The sequence below is a fragment of the Malaclemys terrapin genome, chromosome 1 (assembly GCF_027887155.1).
Source record: "Malaclemys terrapin pileata isolate rMalTer1 chromosome 1, rMalTer1.hap1, whole genome shotgun sequence".
NCBI classification, from domain to species: Eukaryota; Metazoa; Chordata; order Testudines; family Emydidae; genus Malaclemys; species Malaclemys terrapin.
In genome coordinates this window covers 293,748,978-293,770,385 of record NC_071505.1, presented here as the reverse complement: position 1 = coordinate 293,770,385, position 21,408 = coordinate 293,748,978, and the positions used below count along the sequence as shown (strand labels likewise).

Here is a 21,408-nt window from a genome sequence, read left to right as displayed (position 1 = left end):
TTTACCCCTGGTTTTAGTATTCCATGTAGTAATTCATACTTCAGAGCTTCAGTAAGTAAAGTCTTCCTTATTTTTAGGGCTTGTCTACATAGCACAGCAATGCACACTAGAAAAGCATGAATTCTAAAGTGCATCAACATACTGTGCACTAAATGGCCCATGTAGAGACTGCTGGCATGAACTAAAGGTTCTCTCATGAGCATTAACTCTTGGTGTCTGCCAGCAGGGTCTACATAGGCCAGTCAGTGCACAGCACATTGGGGCACTTTAAAATTCACACTTTTCTAGTAGACATTACTGTGCTGTATAGAGAAGCCCTTAGGACTTTTCATTAATGAATAATGATTTTTCATGTTAAAATAATTAACCTCTCTCATAAATCCCTGAATGTAATAACCACGATTTAAAGCAATCCTCCGTAAAAACATTGTGAAATAATTCATAACTGATTTCTCCAATTCCATAATCACAAATGTACACAACTGTAATACTGTATACAAAATAAATACTGGTGCAGGAACAATTTATCAAGGGTCATGGTAGATTCTCCATCACTAGCAATTTTTAAATCAAGATTGGATGTTTTTCTAAAAGATCTGCTCTAGAAATTATTTTGGGGAAATTCTGTGGCCTACATTATAAAGGAGGTTCGATGAGATGATCAGTCAGACTAGATCACTACTTCTGGTCTTGGAATCCATGATATACAGTAGAACCTCAGAGTTACGAACACCTTAGGAATGGAGGTTGTTCATAATTCTGAAATGTTTAACTCTGAACAAAATGTTATAGTTGTTCTTTGAAAAGTTCACAAATGAACATTGACTTAATACAACTTTGAAACTTTACTACGCAGAAGAAAAATGCTGCTTTTAAACTCTTAATGTAAATGAAGCAAGCACAGAAACAGTTTCCTTACCTTGTCAAATCTTTTTTTTTTTTTTATAAAAACTTGCCCTTTATTTTTTTATTTGTTTATGTTTAAAACAGTACTGTGCTGTACGGTGTTTGCTTTTTTTTTTTTTTTTTTTTTTTTTTTTTTAAGTCTCTGCTGCCTGATTGTGTACTTCCGGTTCCAAATGAAGTGTGTGGTTGACTGGTCAGTTTGTAACTCTAGGGTTCATGACACTGAGGTTCTACAGTATCAGTTCCTGATTTTTTTAATCCACTGTCACAAGAGAAAAAAAGCCCTGTTCTCAACAACAGCACTAGAAACTTCACAAGTTTGATATTCAGTGTGCATGGTCTCAAAGACATGGGGAACGTTTTTAAAATTCTCACAGTAAACCTGTGCATCACTTCTCATTTTTAACATCCATACAGAAGACAAGTTTAAATTAGTTCCTCCTCCCCTTCCCAAAGAAAGGGCATTATCAGTTATTTGTAGGAACCACTTCATATTATTCAGGTTTCCAGTGCTTCCTAGATAAATGTGGGTTACATATTTCTGATAAGCTGGATGCAGGCCTTGTCATATGGCTCTCTCTCTCACAACTTAATATTAGAATACAAAACTAAAATGCTTCAGTAAAATGCCAATTATGGCAGTTATTTTACTACCACCCAGAGCTGTTCAACATTAGACAGAGCTAAAGGATTCCAGAAGCTAGTTTTAGTTCTTGGGCACCAAGCCAAAAATAACCTTTTCAGTTCACTAGGAAGCTAAATATACAAAAGAGCTGGAAAGGGAGAGAAGGGGTAGAGCACTTTTTGCCAAAACACTGCTTCTTTAAAGTTCACATTCTCATTTAGAGAATATCTGATTTGTAATCAGTCACCAATCTAGACAATGACCCTTTCACAAACTACACATTTCTGAATCCTACCTTCATGAGTTCTCTCTGCATTTTAATGAAATGTTCCAGCTGTTTCCAGTGTTTCAGGTTTTTGTCTCTGTGCAGCATTAGTGCAAAAATATTTACATAGAGTGGCACCCATGCCCTAAAACAGCAATGAAACCTGCAGAGATTATATCTTTATAAGTACCACATGCACACATGCATGCACACATGACGCTTTGAACACGATGTCTTGATCTAATTGTTAAAATAGAAAACTGGGAGTCAGAGGTGGTGCTGTTCTCAACTTTTGCCATTTATTCGCTCTGGGATCTAGATCAAGTTACTCAACCTCTTTGTGCCTCCATTTCTTATCTGTAAAAACAGGTATAGTAATACTTTGTACTTTTGTAAAACAGAAATCTTCACCTGAAAGATGCTATATTTGCAAGATATTAGTATTATTCATATGTACAGAACAAGATCTGTCTTACCTACTAAAGCTAAGGATTAGCTTCTTAAAATAGATAGTTATGTTAATATAAAATAGTTATGTGAAGGTTTTGACTTGGAGCAAAAGCCAAGAAATTCAAAGGTAAGTCTTCTCTCTGCATTTAAATCATACAACCGAGACTAGGAATTTTTGAGAGTCTCATGTGTATGTGCTGTTACATACCAGTAAAATTTGCAATATCAAGACATAAAACAGTACATTAAGAATAGAGTGGCTGCCTTCACCTCCATATTCACTTATTTTAACATCAGTTTAAGTCAGAACCTTATTAATCTAACACAATATTAACTCAATTTCCTTCTCAAATCAACGTCGGAATAACTTATAACCAAGAGTTTTAAAAGAGGTGGCTAAGGAGCTGTCTGGACTGCTCATGTTCATTTTTAATAAGTCTGGTGAAAGTGGTGAAATTATAAAGGACTGGAAGCAAGCTGATGATGTGCCAATATTGAAAAAAGGTAAATGGGATGACCGAAATAATTATAAGCCTGTTGGCCTTAAAGGCAGCAAACACATGGCAACAACTCAGCTTGTTCTCAGGATTATAGCTGGAGTTCAATCCCAGAATCCTGAATAGGCCTTAACTCCATCTACTAACCAAATTTTTAAAAAATTGCCATATCATCACTGATATTTTAACCTGAGTTAGCTAGCACACCTTTTTTTTTGCAGTGTAGACACACCCCAAGAAACTAGAATACAACGTAACATCAACATGGAAAACTCTAAATGGACTCAAAACTGGCCACTGGGTCTCAAAATTTAATTGTAAACAGGGAATCAATATCAGGCAGATGTGTTTCTAGTGGGCTTCTTCTAGGAATATAGCCCATATTAGGCCTAAGTGAACTATAGTTTTTAATTGAGTTTGGATATTAGCATGAGCAATAGGTCCAATGCACAGGACAAAAAAGAATAAACTTAGGAGAAAGAACACACTTGATGATTACCTGTTCTGTTCATTCCCTCTGGGACACCTGACATTGGCCACTGTAGGAAGACAGGATACTGGGCTAATCCAGTATGGCCATTCTTATGTTCTTAACAGAGGGAAACAATAGAACCTTCAATATATTAAAATGACCACTTTGAAATATTTGCATTCGTTTCTGTTAGTTTAATGACTACAATTATTTCAAAGCAAAATTGGATTTCTTGTTGACCTCAAAGCATAATAATATAAAAGGAAAACAAAAATCTATTAATACAGGTGTACAGGTATAACTGAAATGTAATAGCGCTGGTAACATTTCTAGTAAACAGTCATCTTGTTCATCATTATGATCTCTGTCAAGAACATGTGGGTTACCACAGTCTTCATTGCCTTGGCATGTACAAAGTTCTGTGCAGGGAAGATTATTCTGACTACAGACAGTTGATTGTGCAGCGACTCCGACTGGCACAGTCACAAATGAGGTGTTGTGGAAGCTCAGATGCCATTAGGCCCTTGAACAATAAGAAAGTAGTTCATCATCCACATTTTTCCATCTGTGTGGCAATGGTGACCCAATATCTGGTTTACCTATGTGTGAAGACATCCAAATCTTTGTTTGCCAAGATACTCTTTTGACATGTTCTTCCAAACTGTCCTCACGTGGTGGGAGTTTGGCCAGTGACTTGTCTTTTTTGACACACAGATTGAGGTGCAAGCAATTCAGGTCTCTGTGGGTCTCCTTTTTCTTCCCTCACTCTTGTCATACAGTACTGCTACCAACTTCCTGGCTGCAGAAATTGCAGCTTGCTCAGCACACTCTCCCAACTTGATCTGCAATACAAGCTGCATATACATCAGAATCAACAAAAAGGTCAAGCAATCCTGCATCTCCCCCAAATTTCCCAAAACATGCAATAAAACAGCACAGGCTGTGAAAACCACCCAGGCAAATCACATTGGTATAAATTTCATTTAGGAGAATCCATTTCACTTGCTGAGCAACAGCATACAGCTGCTGACCCAAGGTCTGAACTGCATGCTGCTGTCCTAGAGCTATTCCCATTTCCTTATTTCAGCATTGTAGTATAGACTGTGGCCATGTCAGCTGTTTGGCATCCACAATAGGTGCATATGTAACTGCTGTCTAGGTGCTCTTCTCTTTTGCAAGCTTGCGGTTGAAACCAGTCCAAAATGGAATCACTTTAGTCTGAACATCATCAATGTAATTTGGTATTCGTAAGACATCATGAGGCAGTAGTCTTAAAAGACACCAGGAGAGATCTCAGACAGGGTCCATTTGTAAGCAACAAGAGTTTATATTTTCAAGTTCTTTTTCACAGAAACTCTGTTCTGGATGGGTTCTAGGTTTTTCAAATGCTGCACATTGCATAAAAGATTCTGATTGCCCCTTGAAAATAAGTGACTTTTCTTTCCTGCACTTCAGTGATATTTCTTGTGATGCTGGACTATCTGCAGACTGTTCCTAAAATACTTCTCTAGCCACTGAATGGAAGGTCTCTATGGTGATGTCTATGTTATCTCCTTCTTGGATGAGATTTCCACCAGCATGAAGTGGTACAATTCCATTTGGAATGAACATACGTCCCTGGAGTCTTTCTACTTCAGTTTTTGCAGTACTAGTGATGAACCACCTCCGCTCATCGCAATTGATGCAGAATCCATGAAGGTGTAGTATGTCAATTAAATTGTGAGACCCAAACTCAAGGTGTAACTGTGCAGCCAGGCTTATGTGCAGTGGTGTCAGAATTTTGGAACTGTTCAACAGTATGCACTCCACAATTCTCAAGCACCTTATAGGACTGTCTTCTGAAGTATGATATTCATTGCTGGCTGAATTATATGCCTCTATCAACAATGGACAAATTCCTGCACAAACGGGGGCACAAAAATAGCTGACCTCTGCAAATTACTATCACCTGACTTTGGATGGAATGGAATTGCAGAACCATAGTATTTTTCTAATCTTGCCTGTAATTTGCTACTGGAGCAGCTTGCAGTTTCTATATCTAAAAAGATATAAAGCCCATCTTCTTTCAGCAGTTTGGACTGGAGAAGAGCCTTCTTGTTATAGATAAAATCATTGTCTGTCTCTTCAATCAGCTGATAAAATGCAATGTCATAAGGTGACTATTGCTGCAGCGTAACCAGATGGTTTTGCTTTAAGATTAGTTTTATTCAAGAACAAAGAAAGGCATGTTGAGTGATAAACTGCATCTTTATCAATCAAGTATTCGACAGATATTCTGCACAAAATGTCATCTCCTTTTTGAAGTGCTGCCTCCCTTAGATAGGTTGCTCTCTCAAAAGTTTCTCTTTTATGATGTTTCTTGTGTCTTTCTTGTGTGTTATTCTCAAGCAAACAATGCAACAGATCCAATCGCCAAAGGATATACTTGCTCTGGTGGTTATAGAAGCAGGTGAACATGACACTGTCTGATCAGATTTAGTCTGTTTTCTTTCCTGGGTTCAATTAAACTCTGACGTGCCAAATTCAGCCAGCTTGTGAATTTTCTGAAAGCAGCTCCTGTGATAACTGGTGACACATCATCTAACCTAAAAAACTCAGCCAGTAGTCATCCATACAATTAAGCTCTCCTGGCTTCTGCTGCCAGAATCACTGAATTCTGTTCAGCACTGGTGGCTTTTGGTAGTTTGGCATTCTTTTGATTTTCTTGACAAATAACACATTTTTCAAAGTTTTTGGCGAATCCTGTTCTTTCAAGTAAGCTTTAAGGGGGCTTGTATCCTCAAAGTCTTCATACACTGTAACTTCTCTGTAGAGGTAAAATTCCCAAGGTATATTGTTAGCATTACCACCATTCACCTTTTTTCATTTTGTACAAGTACACAGATTTGTACTACAGAAGATATAAATTAGATCTATGTTAGCATCAAAACTGACATTTTTGTACTTACCTATGTATAAGTAATGTATCACTAAATTAAAAAGCTAATTTCTAGAATATTTCAAAGGCTTGTACTGCATGAATAGGCAATTGCAATAAAACATCATATGTACAAAACCTTACAAATAGAGAAGCATTACATTAAGAATTTATATATACACATTTATGTCTACCCACTATGCAGTACAAACTATGGGCACACAATCTATCTCTACTAGTCCACAACCTTCAGTGAGAGATGGGTCTGGTCAGCAAGTTTCAACTGAAAAAATATAGAAAACTATAATAATCACTTGTGAGAGTCTTTGACAATTAAGCATATATTATTTGAAAACATTTATTATTAGTATACTGCAAAATATTGATATTTGCCATTTAGATTATATGCTAAACAGTTTCATTTCTAAAAAAGCTTGCCCATGCAAAACCAATAAAAATCTTCATACATTGTCATTTGGTAGCCCTGACCAATAAACACAACATTAAAGTGCTGAAATTAACTAAACAATAAAAACTGAAGTCAGTCATATTGCAGTGTTTCTGGAACTATGCAAAAAGTGACATTCATTTTGGGCACTATTGTTTCACAACTACAGGCATACAGCACCTCTTGACACCTCCACATCATACCTCATCTAAACATACATAAAATAATCTTTCAAATGATAGATGATCTGGGTGTGTGTAGGGTGGGTACAGTAAATTCTTAAAATATGTCCCTTTTTTTCAGAATTTTCAGAATTGTTGCACATCTATTAAGAAAACAGGTTAATTGGACACTAGGTGCATTAAATATATGGTTAGAAAATGCTTAGTTCAGTAGTTGGGGGAAAAAATATAAGATAAGGAGGAAAACCGTGATGAGAGCAAATTGCAGCCCTAAACTGCTTCAGATGATTTTAGCTAAGGTCCAATAACCAGCACTGATATCACTTGTTTGTTATAGTGTATAAAAGGCAAGGTTTTCTGGGAGTTCTCTGTCAGAACTTTTCCTTATCCCTCTGGAGCTTTTCCTTACCCTTCTCACCATAATAGGATGTCTTCCAGGCCTAATCTGGTTGTAAGTATTCAGCCAATGCTTAGAATTGTATTGTTGCTAAAATACAGAATATAAGGGTATATATGCTTATATTGATATTCTAGATGTAACCAACACCAAGTGACCTTCAGAGTAATAAAGGAATGCTTGCCTGAAAACTGAGTCAGGGTAATCCTTAATGAGCTTATTAGGAAAATTATTTCCAACACTCCTATATGTAACAGTTCCTGGCCCTATGCTAGTTAATATTTTTAGAAAACAAAATCATTACTGACAAAATGTGCAGATGACACAAAGACTGAGTGAGTGGTAAATAATGAAGAGCTTTGGTCACCAATTCAGAGTCATCTGGATCAGCTGGTTATGCTGGGAACAAGCAAACAATATGCATTTCAATATGACCAAATGAAAAGTTATACATCTATGAACGAAGAATATAAGCAATACTTAAAGGATGGGGGACTATCCTCAGAAGCAGAACTCTAAAAAAACTCAGAGGGGGTCGTGGTGGATAATCAGTTGAAGATGAGCTCCCAGTGTGACACTGAAGCTAAAAGTGATAATACAATTCTTGGACATATAGCCAGGGGAATATTAGCAGGAGGAGAGGTGGTTATGACCTCTATATTTGGCAGAAGTGCAACTTCTACAGGAATAATATATCCAGTTCTGGTGTCCACAATTAAAGAACGATGTTGAAAAATTAGGAGAGGGTTCAGAAAAGCACCGTGAGAATGATTAAAGGATTGGAAAAAATACCTTATAGTAGTGGGATTCAAGGAACTTGATCTATTTAGTTTATCAAAGAGAAGGTTGCGGTTAAGGGTATTCGATCAGTCTACAAGTTCCTATATGGGAAGTGGAAATTTGATAATGGAAGGCTCCTCAGTCAAACAGACAAAGACATAACAATATCCAATTGCTGGAAAATGAAGCTAGACAAATTCAGATTAGAAATAAGGCATACATTTTGAATAGTGTGGGTAACTAACCATTGGAAGAATTTACCCAGCGTGGTTGTGGATTTTCCATCACTGGAAATTTTTTTAATCAAGACTGGATATTTTAGTAAGAGATACACTCTAGTTAAACCACAGTTATTGGACTTGAAGCAGGAATTAAATCAGGAAAGTCCTACAGTTTGTGGTAAGCAGGAAGTTATACTAGATCACAATTGGTGTCTTCCGGCCTTTAAATCTATGAATTTTTATTATGCTGTTGCTCTTTTCTTTTACTTTAAATATGAAGGTCAGCTTTTTTATTTACTGTATTGTTTTGGTGTAAGGGAACCAGATTTACAGAAGTTCAATTGGACCTAACTGCATTCTCAGAAATACATGCTGAATTTAAAACAAAGGCACCACAAAGCACTACTAATAATCATTGACAACATGAGGCACTTTATTTTCCTTATACTTATTCTCTATTTTTCTACCTAGCAACTATTTCCATGATTTCTACATCTTGTAATTTTGGTTGATTTTTCAGTTACCCATCCTTACAATATCTTACCTTGTCAAAACACATCAGTTCCATTTTAACAAGTTGGTGTTTAAATGGTACTTTATAATGTATTAGTAAATGCTTTATAATGTATAATTTTGTAACATGAAGTCAGTAGTGTGATACCACAAGTTAAATTGTACTTGCATTAGAAGAGGAGAAAAAAAAAAACTAGCCAAGTTTTAGACATTTCCAAAAATTATCTTTTATTGGACCAACTTCTGTTGGTGAAAAGGACAAGCTTTTGAGCTACACCAGAGCTGCTCTTTAAGTCTGGGAAAGGTACTTAGAGTGTCAGTTAAATTCACGGTGAACCAGACTGTTAAGCATAAGACCAACATGGCTACAACACTGCAAAAAAAAAAAAAATTGTCTGAAATAGCTTTACTACCTAAAATAATGTCACTATTCTAACATCAGCCATCTCAAAAGTGTTGTAGTCCCAGCACTGCATTAGTACAATGCCTCTGATTCTAGTCTTTATGGTTAACAAAAGAAACAACTAGAAATTAAACTTGTTACCAGTCCAGAATGAATATCACCAGCCCTGCACTTCAAACCATGTAATTCTGAGGCTTGGAGAGTTTTAAAGCCAACTGTATAAAAATTGCTTAAAAGTCTGAAATATTATTAGGTATTTTGAGAGGGATGGATTAGTGAACAGAATGCAGGTGCTATCTGATAAATGTCATTTATCTCAAAGATACCTCCACAACATAAGTTACACAAACTCTGCCACAAGCAAGTGGATTCATATATTTCAATGCCTTCATCTACTGAAAAGTGAAAAAAAGCAAAGTTAATTTGCAATTAGTTAACATAATATTACTTCAAGTATTACTCTTATTTTTTCAACACTGACAACAAGCTCAGCATTGTAAAGAACATACTTTCAGACCAAGAGATCAATAAGTCAGTAACCTCCAGGCTTGATTACTGCAACTTATATCTAGAAATGAAAACATATGCCCTGAGAAAGCTACAACTGATACAAAAGACAGCAGCTTGTCCACTTAGTAAGACAAATTACTGTGAGCATATCAGCCTGGTATTCTGCTGTCTGCTCTACCTCCCCACTGCGAGGAGTTCAAGTTCTCTGTCCTGACATTTGTAGCCCAGCATGGGACTGTGGTAGCTACCTCAGATCACTGTTCCCTCAGGCTCAGGACCTCCCACAACAGCTGTGTTCCACTGAAACTGTCAGCAGACTTGTGATCATGAAAGTCAGAATTTTCACAGGCATTGCTAAGTAGGAAACTCACTTTCTCCAGATCCAGGAATGACTATAAACCTCATCGCATTCACAACTATATGCAAATCTCATCTTATTTGGCTCTCTCTCAGTAAAGTCTTCATACACATAAGTATAAAAATAATCTTACTATTTCTCCTACAGCCTGGGATGGAAGAAACAAAGATTGTTATTGTTATTCTATTTTTAAATATGTTGAGGTGTTCAGACACTATGGTGATCAGAACCATACAAGGAAAGAAAGAAAAAGGCAGGCTGGCCAGCAAGTCAGCCTGAGAAAAAACAAAACCACCACAGAGGGTAGAAACACAGTCAATGCACAAGACTTCCCAAAAGGGTATGTTTACTCACAACCATAGCAGGGAGGAACTATTCTTTGAGATGATACTGTGTAAGACTATGAGGAATTCCTTAAAACATATTCAACTCTTTGATATGAGTGAATAAACTTTGCTATGTTTGTTACACCCCAAAGTCTAATTGGGAGGCACTGTGATCCAGTGGACTGCAGCTGGAACCAAGAGACTTGGATTTATTTCGGTCTCTGCCACTGACCTATTCTGTGAATTTGGGCAAGTCACTTCTCCTTTCTCTCTATCTCCTTTCAGCATATGGGGAAGCACACAAAGATACATGGGGCCAGATTCAGAAGGGTATTTAGGTGCCTAATGATGCAGATAGGCAGCTACTGGGATTTTCAAAAGTACCATAGATACTTAGGAGCTTAAATCCTATTGACTTTCAATGGGAGTTAGGTGCCTAATTTATTTAGGCACTTGTAAATGTCACTAGGCTGTGGTCAGTGAGAGAATAGTTAGGAACAGGGGTGGCATCAGCATTTTGTGCCATTCCATCCTTCCACGTGCTCATGCTACTACATACAAGACCAGCCTTAGGGTTTTAGGAAGAAGATACTTTGCATTTTTACAAATATCAGTAATACCATTAGCTTTTTCCTGCGTGGAAAGAGAAATCCAGCTTCTTGTGCTGGCTTTAATGTACACTTGTCAACATTTTAAAATTAGAATTAAGTGGACACGCCTGCACATAAATGTATTATTCACTTGTTAGAGAAAATAACAAAATTTTCTCCAGTTGATGGACTACCTAATCCTAAATAACCAACAATATTAACATAACTTAACTGTTCAAAATCCTTCAAATTTAGAGATGTAAGATTTCTCTCAGAATATAAAACTCAACTAGTCAAACTTGTGTAGGTCTCCTCTTGCTTATTTACTTCTTGCAATTCTTTATTCTCTCTCTTCTTCCAGTCTATCCATCTTCATGAATTTTCTGTCATGACTCTATTACGCTGTTTTCTTTGAAAAGCTGGTTTTCATTCATACTCGTATCCATTCTCTCCGTTCAGGCCCACATTATGTTGCCTCGTTGCCTTTCTTCCTCTTATTCTATACCTTGCACTTCCACAAATTTTCATTTCACTTCCTCACAGTTGGCCCTTCCTGTACGCTTCTGTCTCATCTTCCTCTAATTCTAATATTTAGCACTTAACAGCACTCTATAAGCATTGATTAATAGTCACATCATCACTGTGAGGATATTAACTATTATCGTCCTCATTTTACAGATGCGGAAAAAATTGACCAACACCATCACGAAGGGAATTAGTGACAAAGCTGGGATTAGAATACAGGAGTACCTGGCTCCCATTTCCACACACTGTTTTTCACATAGTCAGAGGTCACACTGAATGCTCAGCAGAGGAGCAACTCAGCTTTTAGCAGCTGGAAGATAATTTGTGGCAAGTCTTCTACCTTCAGTTGCCATTCCACAACCACAAACTGATCTGGAGTCTTTCCCAAAAGAGGAAGTAACATGGTCACAAAGGCTAACTGTAGGAGAATTTAAAAAGGACTTGCACAGGTGTTACAGCAAAAAAATAAATAAATAAATAAATAAAAAATCAGTGACAAGCTTTCAACGTTAGCCATCAGCTTGTACCACAAAATATTCAAGGCTCAGTAACAAACAGGTCTAATAGCTACTTTTTAAAAAGGATTTGTTTAGCCTTGACATTTATGGGGTCCCAACCCTGAAGGGGGGACATCTACCCTGGGCCCCAAAGCTTCATGAGCCCCAAACGAAAAGGAAAATGACTTCAAAAGGACTAGGCTGTGATTACAAATCACTAGTAGCCTTTGTACTTCCAAATGGCTCCTTTATACTGAAAGATCTTCTATGAAGGATAGCCCTTCAGAAAAAAGACACTTTAATACACCTCTACCCTGATATAATGTGACCCGATATAACACGAATTCGGATATAACGCGGTAAAGCAGCAGGGAGCCCCAGGCCCTTTAAATCGCCGCCCAAGCCCCACTGCCAGAGCTCTGGTGGTGATTTAAAGGGCCTGGGGCTCCCCGCAGTGGCTGGAGCACCAGGCCCTTTAAAATCACCGCTGGGGAAGCCTGACCATACCGGCTTACTTTAACCTCTGGATATAATGCGGTTTCACCTATAACGCGGTGAGATTTTTTGGCTCCAGAGGACTCTATCAGGATAGAGATATATATTGATACAGGGCTGTCTAGACTAAAAATAATTTTAAAGACCTTTCAGTCTAAAAGAGCAATATTGTTTTGACAGTTGGGTAAACAATGCTGAAGTTCCATTTATTTGCTTGATGTGATTTTTTCCAATTTTTTATACATTTCTGTATTTCCCTTAAGCTTTGGTTTTGATGGCTCTGTACTAATCAATTTATTTCTCTCAAATTAACTTCCCTCCCCTCATTGTTCCAATAAGTTTAGAGTAATATTTATATAAAAGCTACACTGAGCAAGGTTAAAAGGCCTTAAATAAACATAAGAAACCTGCAGTAAAGGATTAAATGTCAAACATCTAGGCACAAGAGAAAATCAAAGATGCGCTATCAGTCTTATGATTAATTCCTGAAATGTGAATGTTCTTGCTTTTGTGGGCTCAAATCATTCTTATTTTGGTTTTATACAGAGTTTGATTGTTTTTATATTATCTTGTGGTAGATTGTAATTTGTCATTCTCTTATAATTTGGTTAAATTACAGTAATTTTGTTGAATTAAGTTTTTTGTGCAAAGCCCGATTTATTAATTTTATTCGGTGTCCATTTAAGGCAATAATTATGTTCTCCCTGGAAGACCGGAGAAGAGTGGGCATTGGGAAAGGGAAGGAAGCCAGAGAGGAAGTGAATAGGACCTTTCAAATATCCACACTTTTTTTTTTCCCTATAACTTATTCAACAAAAATCTTAGAGAAAGCTGGTTTGGGAAAATGGGTTTTTATTTGGATTGTCTGATTGTTTACTCCTCCTCCGAACAACCTACATCCAACTTAAATGGTGTTGACTGAACATCTACTGATCTAATTAGCAAAATTACCAGAAACAGAGCATTGTGAAGAACAACTAGGATAGCAATGGGGCTTGAGGAAATTAATGAGAATAAATTAAAGTAATTAAATGTGTATAGTTTTTATAAAAAGAAGCTGTGAGAAATCTGATTTTGTGGGGAAACATTTTTAATAATGATGAAGACTTGAAATAATGGATAAAAACTGAAACCAATTTCAACATAATAAAAAAATTAAATGGTCAGTTCATCTAAGGAGTGGAGCTAACTTCTCAGAAGAGTTACAAAAAGTACTACAAATTATTGTGGCTTAACAAGCACCATCTTGGACTAAACTGAAATGAAAAGCAGTGTAGAACTTGTTACGGCTTAACCTATTTAAAATTTATAATAAAAAACATCAAAAATACATTTTTGAGATTCTGTAGAAAAGAATCCTCAGAGCCAAACTCTTGTATGTCAGATTTCAATCAAAAGTGCCCATTAAAAGCTAAATAAAAAAACACTTGAAATCTATCTCCTAGGAAGCGGAGGGTGAGTGTGAGCAGCCCCAGTCATCATCATATAAGAGAATATGGAAAGCAAAGTCACATTCCCACTTGTAACTTAGTTATTTGAAGATGGTTTTGCCTGGGCAGCACGGCACAGGAATAACCATTTTAAAAACATGGTATAGAATCCCGCTGATTTACAGAGAATTTTAAGTCACTTAAAAAAAAAAATCATGTTTCCACCTGTTCCAAACTAGCCAAGTAACTATGTTTAAATAGTTTTGTGCCTTTTTTAAATGGTTTTGTTAACCAATTTAAAAATGCAAGTCCTACTTCATGCATTCTTTACTCACACAAGTAATCCTATTCATGTGCACAATCCTTACACTGAAATCAATGGGATCATATCGGTATCAGTTACACGGGAAAAGGTTTGCAGGATCTGTCTCCAGAAATATAGCCAAGACTCACAAAAAGAGGTTATAGTAACTGACAGATACAGCCATGGTTGCACATCTAGAGTAACTTTTCTTTTTATAAACTAATATGCCTCTAGCTTTCCCAGTGGTTGTGTGGAATATAATTACATACTCACTCTAGAAGTATATAATTAGTGTGTCACTGTCTTTTGCATAATCCAGTCTGTAATACAAGTGATAAGAATAGCATTTATTATTTTTGAAACTGCTTGTGCAATGCAGCCACACTGATGTGGTTTAGAAAATCTGACCAGAAACTTTATATAAAGAGGCTCTGCTATGCCCAAAAAGGCTTTGGTAATATACATCCCTTAATACTTCACATGCAATAAAGAACCTGAAAATTCAGTTTACTGCCTCATTCTGTTCTTAATCAGGAAAAACTCCCAAATGAATAACATGGTGTATTAAATAATTTTAAATAGGTTAGACCTTTTTAATAGTTTTCAAATGAAAAACACTTTCAGATATTTCAAAAATACATCCTATTAGTCTGCTTAGTTCTATTGTCCTTCATATTCATATTGCACATTTATACCAGATTCTCATTCATACCTGGAGTCTAGTCCTACTTCAGTGAGAGTTGACTTTAATGGGAGTTTTGACATTGACTTTCGTAGGAGCAGGTAAGGCCCATAGTGAGTAAAGGTAGCTTTGAAATATTGCTTTAAAGAGCTCTCTGCAATAGAACTTTATCTACTAAAACAAGTTTACAGTGGTAAAAAAACAACTTTGAGTCATTTTTAAAGATATATAAACATCAGGACCAATCTTCATATAAAAATGTTACTTAATTAGAATATTTCATACTGGTTATGATTTTTTGTTAGATGCCTCAGGTGTCAGAAACCCTGTAAATTAAATCCATGCATTTACAAGCATTTTAAAAAAAGGAGTGTTAAAGGAATACTGCCCACTAGTTAGCCCACAGAAGTTCATTTTATCTAGTAGACTTTTTTTTTTTTTTTTTTTAAGCAAGACTTCTTTTCACTTAAATATTCAGGTTTGATTTAAAATGAGAAATGGGTTTTTGATTTGAGCATTACCCCAAACGCTTATAACCCAAAGATCGTGCTGGTTCCGGATAGTTAGGAAGTGAAAATGACTGGAAAGTGAAATGAGTGAAAAGTCTATTTTCATTATCCAATTTGAGTGACAAGCAAGTAGTAAACAAAAGCAAAACACAAAAGGAAAAAACCCCCAAATTTTCCAGTTCTAGTAGTCTGGGTTGTTTAACTACATAAATAAGGATATGTTTCTTTAAATATGATTTTTAACCAAAATATGCACCTTTAAGAAAACGTGAACGTATTTTACTCTTTACGTATATTTCATCTAGTAACCTTATTTACTTAAGGAAACCTGGTACTATAAAGTTGACCACAAGCAACCTCAATCTTTGCATAAGTTCTTTATTAAAAAAACTTTGTAAAGATACACACACGTGACACAGATGGTTTACATACTTCCATTCTGCAAAGACATTTTTCATCACCATTTTCAGGCAAAACATTTGAATAAATTTTACTATATTCTGTGTGCCCAAATTGCATCCAAAGGATATTATGAAAAATGTTCTGTATTTTGTACTTTCTATCTTGGTCATAAACTTCCAAAAATATAGTAAGCAATTTGAGTTCCTTATACAGTCCCACATTTTGCTTAAGAAAAACAAACATACATGACCAAATTTGAACTTAAGAAATATTTTGCTTAGGCTATTTACATTAGCCACACTTCGCAGATTATTTTTCATTATACCTGGCTAAAACACTGGGAGCATGTTCAGGAAGCACCCTTGAGAATCTTTTAAAGCACCTATAGTTTCAGATTTTGCTGAAAACAACTTACATTAAGAAACGAACAACTGAGAAATCTCTGATCCCAGGGAAGTTGCTGCTAAGGTGCAGACAAGGTTTTACTTCTTTGCAAGTCCCCTATTATTTACATCTCTGAGCTAAAAGCTCCTGTCTCTCTAGGCTATGAAGTTTACAAGCACTAAAGTTGAAGTACTCCAAAAAGAAAGTCAAAGAGATTATCTGCCAAAAAGTAAAAGTAAAACGTAATAAGTACGACCTAACTGCCACAAGAGAGCATCGTATTTACATAATGTAAATTTAAGGAGGGGTGAGACAAATATTACTGTCACAAAAATGTCCTGTAAGAGTTAGAGGACCTGGCCATACATAACCTCCAAATGTTCATATGTTCCGTTTTTGTAAAGCAACTAGTGAAACGACTGACTGCGTCCTCCAGAAATATCAACCCATGACATAACTCACGAAACAGGCTGTTCACTTTAACAGGTTACAACATGCTGTTAAGTTGATATGCGGATATATATTTAAAAAAATTAAAGTAACTCCCCTAAAAAGGATCAGGTTACAGAGACTTATCATAAAGGGCAAACTCTGCTCTTTTAAAATCAAGATACACACTGCTTCTGCAAACTCCATGTGGATCAAGCAAAACCAGTACGAAAATCCCCTTCTATGTTTTGTTTTCTGCAAACACATTACCTAGTTAAAATGTTAAAAGAGTAGGTACCCACACTGCGGCACATAAAATGCTTCAAACCAGTATGTTCAAATGAAATTTTTTTTCTTTATAAACTTCAACTAAACAATTTTTTTAGGAAGAGTGAGCCTTTGGCAAATGTGTACATATGCATGTAATACCCATAACAGTGTACATTAAATGCTGCATACGTTGCATGTAAACATTTGTGCATTCATGTACACACATTATACATATATGAATATTACAGGTATTTGTGGTCAATACACAAGTGATTTCACAATACCTAATTAACTCATTGCTATACAAAGATCAATAGCTTAATAGGATTTAAATAAAGATTAGAAATTTACAAGGATAGACATATTTGAAAAAAATGAGGGTTGGGTTTGGTTTTGTGTTGTGAACAGGAAGGAGGTAAACCCCAGTGCTTCAAAGGACAGCCCAAACACTAACTCCTCTACAAACAGGTTATACGCTACAGGGTTTCTTGCATCTTCTACTGTCAGTGACAAAATACTAGAGTGGCTAGACCATTGGTCTGACCAAGCATGATAATTAATATATGTATATATTTCCTTTTATGTATTTCACCTATTCCATAGGTACAACTCGCTTGAAGCACTGAAACTAACCATTCTAAGTAAGAACCAGTCACCAGCAGCAGCGAACACAGACAAAGCTAAGGAACTATTAAAGGTGAAACCTGCTCTGAGTATAAAACAGGTAAATATTCCTCCAAGAAAAAGATTATATTCTCTGCAGGAGAGGTAGGAGTGTATGTGATCCCAATGTGTGGATGCAATACTGGGTGGTTATGTGGGACTCAATAGGTACAGGTGTATGTGCGGGTGAGTATGCAGGTGATGTATGTAACCCCAAGCGTGTGTAGGTACAGGTTAAACCTCTGTAATCCGGCACTCCCTGGTCTGGCAACATTCGTGGTCTGGCATAGGTACCGACTCCGTGGGTGCTCCGGGGCTGGAGCATCCACGGGGAAAAATTACTGGGTGCAGAGCATCCACTGGTGCCAAGCTCCCCCCACCCCCATGCCTCTCGCATGCCGGCAGCCCTGTGGTTACCAACTTCTCCTCTTCCCTCCCAGCGCTTCTGGAGCACTGTGAACAGCTGATTTGCAGCATTCAAGCTCCGGGATGGAGGGGAAAGACCGGGGGCTTGTGGCTGGGACCTGGGGCCAGCATCGAAACCCCCAGGTGGGGGGCCACGCTGGGAGCAAAGCCTGGGGGTGCTGCCTATGGAGACCCGCACCTATGGAGACCTGCTGGCACTCTACTTCCTGCGCCTATGGAGACCCGCTGGCCCCCTGCATTGACCTCCCATGGCTCGGAAAATTCTCTGGTTCGGCACAGTAAGGTCCCAAGGGGGCCGGACTAGAAAGGTTCAACCTGTACTTACATCCCCCAGCAGCAGGAGTCCATGTGGGTGGGTAGTCACCACTCCTCACCAGCTACAGCACCACTACACCAACTTCATTGGGCATATGCAAGAGAGTGCATAGGTAGCCCCATATATATGCGGGGGAGGGGGAGAATATCAAGGGTTCATGGGACATACTGGTCCACATAGAGGCTACGTGGAGGGGGTCAGTATAAGCCCCTGTGTGGGTGTTTTACTACCCTCTGGGATAGTGCATGTGAGGTGGAGGGAGAGGCTGCCCCCTGGGTGGATGGCTGTGGGGGTGGGTACATGCAGAAAGTGGGTTGCAGCTGTCCCTAGGGGCAGGGCCGGCTTTAGGAAGTGCGGGGCCCAATTCAAACATTTTCGGCGGGGCCCCGGCAGGGATGACTAACAACAACAACAAAAAAACATGTAAAAAAAAGCCTTTTGTTTCTTCCATGTATTATTTACTTTCCATAACTATATAAATAATAAAATTATATATTATGTACATTGCGTCATATATGCTGTTGATCGGTTATTAATGAGCTCCGTTTCACATGTGTGGGTCCCCGCCATTCCCTGGGGTGGTGTGCACGTGTGTGGGTCCCAGCTGCGCAGGTGTGCAGGGTTACTGCCCTGGGAACTGCAGGTCACCAGTGGACATGGGGCTGGCTGGAGGCAGGGCAGGGGCTGGCTGGAGGTAGGGTCTGGCTGCAGGCCGGGCAAGGGGTGCAGGGCTGGCTGGAGACAGGGGTGTGTGGGGCAGGCTGGCTGGCTTCAGGCAGGGTCGCAGTGGTGTGTGGCAGGGGTTGGCAGGGCTGGCGACAGAGGAGTGCGGGACAGGCTGGCTTCAGGCAGAGGAGTGCGGCAGGGGTTGGCTGGAGACTGGGCAGGGGGTGCGGGGCTGGCTGCAGGCAGGGCAGGGGGTGCAGGGCTGGTGCGGGCAGGGCAGGGGGTGCAGGGCTGGTGCGGGCAGGGGGTGCAGGGCTGGTGCGGGCAGGGGTGTGTGTGGGGCTGGCTGGCTTTGGGCAGGTCCGGAGCGGGGTGTGGCAGGGGTTGACTGGAGACAGAGCAGAGGGTGCGGTAAGGGTTGGCTGTGGACAGGGGGTGCAGGGCTGGCTGCAGGCAGGGCAGGGGGGGCGGGGCTGGTGCAGGTAGGGCAGGGGCTGGCTGCGGGCAGGGGGTGCAGGGCTGGCTGGAGACAGGGGCTGGCTGCGGGCAGGGCAGGGGGTATGGGGCTGGTGTGGGCAGGGGGTGCAGCTGGAGCCCTGGCCCTTTAAATAGCCCCCGAGCCCCCGCTATCCCAGGGCAATTGGGGCTATTTAAAGGCCCTGGGGCTCCCCTACTTCTACCGCCCTGGCCCTTTAAATAGCTGAGGGAGCCCTGGGAAAGCGTCGGGGCTCCAGCGGCTATTTAAAGGGCCGGGGCAGTAGAGGCAGCGGGAGCCCCGGACTTTTTAAATAGCCCCCAGAGCCCCGCAGCCCTACCCCAGGGCTCCAGCAGTGGGGCTCTGGTGGCAATTTAAAGGGCCTGGGGCTCCAGCCCCTGCTGGGAGCCCCAGGCCCTTTAAATTGCCCCCTGGGGAAGCCAGGCCACGCCGGTACGCCGTACCGGGGCTTGGGCGCGGGGCCCTCTTAGGCGCGGGGCCCGATTCAGGGAAATTGGATGAATTGGCCTAAAGCCGGCCCTGCCTAGGGCATGTCTGCAGAAGGTACTTGTCCTGGAAAGGTGCAAGTGGGGGGGGGGCCCTCAGTAGGTATAGGGAGTGCAGGTGGCACATTGGGGAGGGGCTGCTCCCTGGGGGATCGTGTGTATTAAAGAGGTGGCTGAACCCAAAGGGGACACATGTGGGGGGCAGCTGCCCAGGATATGGCTTTCTCTGGGGTGGAGGTACATGTGGGGAGTGGTTACATGTGGAGAATGGCGATGCCTGTCCCCAATGTGGTGGGTACAGGTGGGGCTGAGGGGTACCTGCCCCCCGGGGGGAAGGATACACAGGAGGGGTGCCTGTCCCCGGGCGGAGGGGGGGCGCACGTGGGGGGGCGGGGGAGGCCTGTCCCCGGGCGGAGGAGGGGCGCACGTGGGGGGGGCGGGGGGAGCCTGTCCCCGGGCGGAGGAGGGGCGCACGTGGGGGGGGCGGGGGGAGCCTGTCCCCGGGCGGAGGGGGGCGCACGTGGGGGGGGGCGGGGGGAGCCTGTCCCCGGGCGGAGGGGGGGCGCACGTGGGGGGGGCGGGGGAGGCCTGTCCCCGGGCGGAGGGGGGCGCACGTGGGGGGGGCGGGAGGAGCCTGTCCCCGGGCGGAGGGGGGGCGCACGTGGGGGGGCGGGGGAGGCCTGTCCCCGGGCGGAGGGGGGCGCACGTGGCGGTACCTGGGGAGATGCCCGCCCCCGGCTCACCTGCCCGCACGGTGTCGGAGAGGTCGTGCCCGGGCGCGCCCCGCGGAAACTCCTTCAGCTTCCTGGCGCTCAGGCTGAGCCCCCCGGAGTGCGCCGCCTCCTCCAGCGCCCGCTCCAGCGCGCGGCTGAGCGGCAGGTTGTAGCCGAGCGAGCCGGCGCCCCCGCCGAGGTGCTGGGGGTGCAGCGCCCCGGCCGCCGCCAGGCCAGCGGGGAAAGGCTGGGACTCGCCTCCCAGCGTCGCCATCTTCCCGGCCGGGCTGCGGCTCGCTGGGTGCGCGGGGGCCGCTAGGAACCGGGGCCGGCCCGCGGTGCTGCCGGGGAGGCAGGGGGCGGGCGGGGCGCAGCACGGCGCAGAGGCGGCGGCCGGGACGAGCGCTCCTTCTCCGCCTGCCAGGCGACGCCGGGCCCAGCGCGCATGTCCCGCCGGCTGCCCCCGCCTCGGGGCCCGGCTCTGGCAGCGCCGCGGCGGCCCAGCGCCACCTGCCGGCAGCAGCCCAGCGAGCCTGCCCCGAGAGCCCGCAGCGCGGCCTACCTCCCCCTGCCGTCCTGCCTGCCCCAGGGCACCCCCCTCCTTACCCCCTGTGTGACTAATCTGAGCGCCGGACTTCCGCGCAGCCCAGGCAAGGCGCTGCCTCCCAAGCGGCTTCTCTGCACCCCGTGCAAGTGTTCAGCCCTATGGCCAACCCCACACCCGCTGAAAACGTCAGGCCAACTGCCACCCCTCTGACCTGTGCCTTGGGGGCAGTACAGGAGGTGTAGCACTGGGAGGGTCACTCTGAACAAAGGAGAGTTGTGGGCAGGGGTAATCAATTATTTTTTTGTCAAG

The 21,408-nt window shown here is 41.6% G+C and overlaps 1 protein-coding gene across 7 annotated transcripts in view; it reads right to left on the bottom strand.

The window, feature by feature from the left end:
* LRCH1 (leucine rich repeats and calponin homology domain containing 1) overlaps positions 1-20,949 on the bottom strand; it is a 249,071-nt gene extending 228,122 nt beyond the window's left edge. For all 7 annotated transcript variants that reach the window (XR_008443307.1, XR_008443310.1, XR_008443309.1 and 4 more), the window contains exon 1: positions 20,583-20,949. Coding sequence is in view for 3 of the 7 variants with exons in the window: in XM_054014568.1 (XP_053870543.1) it covers positions 20,583-20,826 (244 nt within the window). In the remaining 4 variants the exon portion in view is untranslated. The remainder of the gene's footprint in view (positions 1-20,582) is intronic.
* Between the last annotated feature and the right edge of the window lie 459 nt (positions 20,950-21,408).